Below are 4,562 nucleotides of genomic sequence, written 5' to 3'. Positions count from 1 at the left end.
TTCCACTGAGTGTTTCATCGGATCATCCGGATTATTTTTCTGACAGACTTGCCCTGTTAACCAACGGATTACAACTGCAACCCTAACGAGGCAACTCCACCGTACAGTCGGTGGTTGGTTCTTGAGGGACCCTCTGACATAACCCCTCTCTCTCTCTCTGTCTCTCTGTCTTGCGCTCCACCGCATCTCCGAATTTCACCCCCGGTTGTCGGTGATCCATCTTTCCATCCATCCATTTCCATTGATCCTTCTGCTTATCGATAGATCCCACTTTTTTTTCTCCCCCAAATCTTGTTCCCCGGTTCTTGCAATTCATTTTGTTGGAACCCCCACCGTCACGGTGCATCAGACCGTCATTGATCGGCCAGTATTCTGTTGTACCTCCCTGTCCTGTTTACCTTTTCTTTTCTCCCTTTTTTTTACTTTTCTTTTTTTTCTCTCCCTGGTTGTCATAGGCGCTCGGGATCGGTGAACGCAGAAGATCCGGGACTAGATGATCTCCTGCGCCCCATAACCTCCGCCATATCCGTAAGCCTCGTCATCGTGGGGAAGTCCATTTCCTTCCAAGCTTGGCTTTTTCTATCGATGGGGCCCATTCAGGACCCTTCTTTTTTCCCTTTCTCTTTTTCCTCTCTTCCCCTCCTCTACCTCCTCTTCGCGCTATCGACTACTGTCCTCGCGGTAGACTCGTCCGGCTGGTCTGTGGTGCCGTCCAATAACTCCAGGGATCTTTCGTGGGTGGGAAAAGCCAGGTTTCACTTGGAGAGCGCCCAGATTCAGCTGCCATCGGGTGTCAGCGTTACTCCCTTGACCACTGCCTTGGTCAATCTCGATCACAGCGAAATTACGGTTCGTACGGCGCGGCGTGGATGAACCATGAATGAAGATGCTGACGATGGTCCCGCGTAGAATTTCAATGTTACGGGCAACCTGGTGAATGTAGACGCGACCAACTCCATTGCATTGAACACGAGTGATATCGCCCTGATCAGCTGCGACCAATCCGCCTATCCCGGCAATTTAGATGCGAGTGAGACCGTTCGCAACGTCATTACATCGCCGCAACGTGCATCGGCGGTTCTTTTGTACAGCTCCGAGGTGCATCACTGTAATTATACTGCAGGTCCCAACGCCAACGGATATATCAACGTCTTTACGCTAGTCAATCCGACTCTTGCGAAGGTTGTCACCAATCTCTCCCATTCTTCGACTGGAAACGGTTCGACGAGCATCAAGCCCGACATGTCATTTACAATGTCTGGGACGCCGCCCACCTCCGGGGATTCCGGTGGGGCCACGGACAGCCCTAATACTGGTATGAGCCCGTTATGTCAGCGCATACATCCGGTCCCTCGCGGCTGACATTAAATCACAGCTATGATTATTCTGTATAGTATCACAGGTATCATCACGGCGCTCTTCCTCGCCATCATCATTACCGGCGCGGTCCGGGCCCATCGCCATCCGGAACGCTACGGCCCTCGATATACAGCGGGGCGCCCACGACAAAGTCGAACGAAGGGGATCGCAAGGGCGATGCTGGATACAATTCCGATCGTGAAGTTCGGTAATCAACAGGATCCCAAGCTGGATGCCGTCAAGGGTGATGTGGAGATGGGCTCCGAAGATGAGACGGGTCGCCAGCCAGATTCCACTCAGGAAACAACTACGGTGCACGAAACGAACCCCCAGGCAACTGCTGCTTTGCCGGCGACAAATACGACCACGACCGAGTCCCCTTCAGAAGAACAACCCAAGCCGACAGAATCCACGGATCATCCGAACTTTTCATGCCCCATCTGTACCGACGACTTTGTCAAGGGACAGGACATGCGTGTCCTGCCCTGCAACCACCAATTCCACCCGGAGTGTATTGATCCGTGGCTGGTGAATGTCTCAGGCACATGTCCTCTATGGTAAGCTTTCACCACTAGCCAAGCATGAAGAATCCTAATCGCTAATAAAACGTCCAGCCGTATCGACCTCAACCCCGCCCAGCCGGAAGGCGAGACTGAGAACCAGGAAGGCGAACACAACACGGAGACACAACAAGAAGGCACATCGGAACCAGCAGCAGAGGAATCCCACCACCGCCACCGCCGCCTCACCAGCTACCTGCACGGCACGCTGAACGCGCGCCGCATGCGCGAAGCCACCGTCGAGGAGCGCCTGGCCGCGCTGCGTAGCGTGCGCGAAGAGAACCGCAACAGCGTCGAGAACGAAGAAGAACGACAGCGACGCGGCCGACTCACGTCACGCCTCCGTGACCGATTCCGCATTCGCACTCGACGCCACGGCGATGACGGCGACCACCAGCCGTCCGCATCAACATCTAGTACATAAACCGACGATCTACACTGTTTATATTACGATTGTTGTACAGTCGACTTTTGCGTTATATTTGTTTTGCATGGGGGTCATTTCTTTTTCTTATCTACCATTCTCACTCTCCTTCATGTCCATATTTATGTCTATGATTTACGAAGCACGGAACCACCAACGAAAGGCACGGCGATACAGGCGTTCAGAAACAGGACTTTGACAAAAAGAAAGAAAGAACCGGATCCAGGATTTTGATCTGATTGGAGGCAATTGTACATCTTCCACTGTATATCTCTTCTATTTCACATAGGTATATATACAAAATGCAGATCCAGAGTACAATACCGAATATCCAATATGCAATACACAACCCAAAATGCAAGTACCTAGTAGTATACAATAGAGAGAGGACAAAAACCACTTCGGCCATCCCCCGAACTGACCCAAAAGAAAAAAAGAAAAGAAAAGAAAAGAAAAGGCAACCCAACAAACAAAGAAAGAAACACGAAGTAAAAGTGGAGCAGCCAAGCCCAACTCCCCAGTTCACGCTCGCATAAATTTCCCCATTTGGATTTTCTCCCCGTGGGGTTTCGTTTGGAAATGCGGGTGTGCCTTGTGTACATAATTTTATTCTTGCCTTGGCTTTGCCGGATGAATGTGGAAGGTTGTGCCTCCGGAGTAGTTCGGTGATTCTTTCTTATAGACGTATACGTATCATGCATGCAGCTCGGTAGGTTTCGGACACGGTATATGTATGTTAGTTCTCTGTGGGGATACAGTTCGGCTCTTGGGAGGGTCTACATAACTGCCGTGTATGTTGTCTACTCAACAATGTATGGATAAATGTACTCCTGCCCTGACCCAACGGTACGAGTGCGGGGGTGAGTTAGGGCTAAGACTTGGCGAGTCCTAAAGTACGTCGGGTTGCCAGCGCGGGCGGATTCTTATCCTATCTCTCCTAACTATGTATCTAAGGTTGGGGGTTAGTCATATCGGATTCTTTAGAGTGTATAGACTGCGAAGATAACGAGTCAGTGTGAGACCCACAATATTCTATATTTCAGTGGCAAACTCGAGAAGCGGGTCAAGGTTCATAGCATGGATGAACGCCCCCTGCCTTGCGTCTGAGAAGGTAGGCCGGGGCTTTCGAAAGTTACCGTCGTGCTAGTTCGTGGCCATAGATTTCCTTTTGGGTGTATTCCTGGAACTAAACTATGTTCGTTGACTTGTTGGGGAGAGTTCTGTTAGTGTAGGTTTGCATTTGTGAAAGGTTTCTTGGTATTCTTGGAGTGTGAGGGGGGTAAATGACTGGATGCGTGAATGCGTGAGAGGGCTCGTGTCGGCGGGGGAGGTTTCAATACGAGCTCTGCGAATGCTTACCTACCTCGTGGAATAGGGTAAAGATGAAAGTACCAGCTATTTTGTTAAATTCTAAAATCAATCTATAAGTCTTGTATGTATCCTTATTAGCAGGAATGTGATTTAGCACTGGCATATAAATCAATACTACTATTTAAGATATATAGCTAATTTAATCTGCAAAACATTTCCCTTGGACACTCTTTACGTTTATGAATAATAATACTAATATATTGATAGAATATAAATATATAATTGCAAGTCAGTATTGATCTTGCAAGGTTGCGATTGGAACCTTGATAGTCTCATCACCTAGTTGTTTTGATTATAATGAGTTCCGAGTATTTCTGCCATAACTGTGGGAACCTAATCTTAAGGTATAAAGCTGTATATACGACTCTATCTCTAGCCTAGAAGTTTTATACAGGGCTAGACTCTGGTATATTAAATCATTGGCAATGCGCTTGAAATCTATCTTGATTCGTAACTCAGATCAGAAACCGCAGCTGTACAGAATTTAAAACCTGAAGTTGTGGTAAAAGATGGAGAACTTATGTATTATTATTCCTGGTCCAACTCGTCCCGTGCATCAACTACAACAATTGTGTATATTGTCTGGCCATCTGTGAGTACATATATATATATTGGGGGCGGAGAAAAGCTTCAAGTTTTCGAATTGTTCTCCAAGAAACATTCTGTAGAATTCTAGAATTACAAGTGATAGTATACCTTAACCTATCTTGTACCTTGCATTACAAGGTCCTTACATTAATCTCAATTAATACATCTGATCGTTATTCATTAAAAAACAGTTACCCAAAGATAAACTAACCACAGGTATGGAACACCCCCGAGTCAACTTCCCAGCCGTTTACCTCTCC

The 4,562-nt window shown here is 47.8% G+C and overlaps 1 protein-coding gene across 1 annotated transcript; it reads left to right on the top strand.

The window, feature by feature from the left end:
* Nucleotides 1-585: 585 nt before the first annotated feature.
* Nucleotides 586-2,343, top strand: ANOM_011561 (RING-H2 finger protein; the record flags this gene model as incomplete). The annotated part of the gene is made up of 4 exons (XM_015556817.1): nt 586-849; nt 910-1,315; nt 1,376-1,916; nt 1,974-2,343. The coding sequence occupies 4 exons, from the start codon at nt 586-588 to the stop codon at nt 2,341-2,343; spliced, it is 1,581 nt and encodes a 526-aa protein (XP_015401498.1).
* Between the last annotated feature and the right edge of the window lie 2,219 nt (nt 2,344-4,562).

Source organism: Aspergillus nomiae, assembly GCF_001204775.2.
Source record: "Aspergillus nomiae NRRL 13137 chromosome Unknown contig00579, whole genome shotgun sequence".
Lineage (NCBI taxonomy): Eukaryota > Fungi > Ascomycota > Eurotiomycetes > Eurotiales > Aspergillaceae > Aspergillus > Aspergillus nomiae.
Note: the sequence above shows the minus strand (reverse complement) of the source record. Positions and strands in the feature narration are given on the sequence as shown.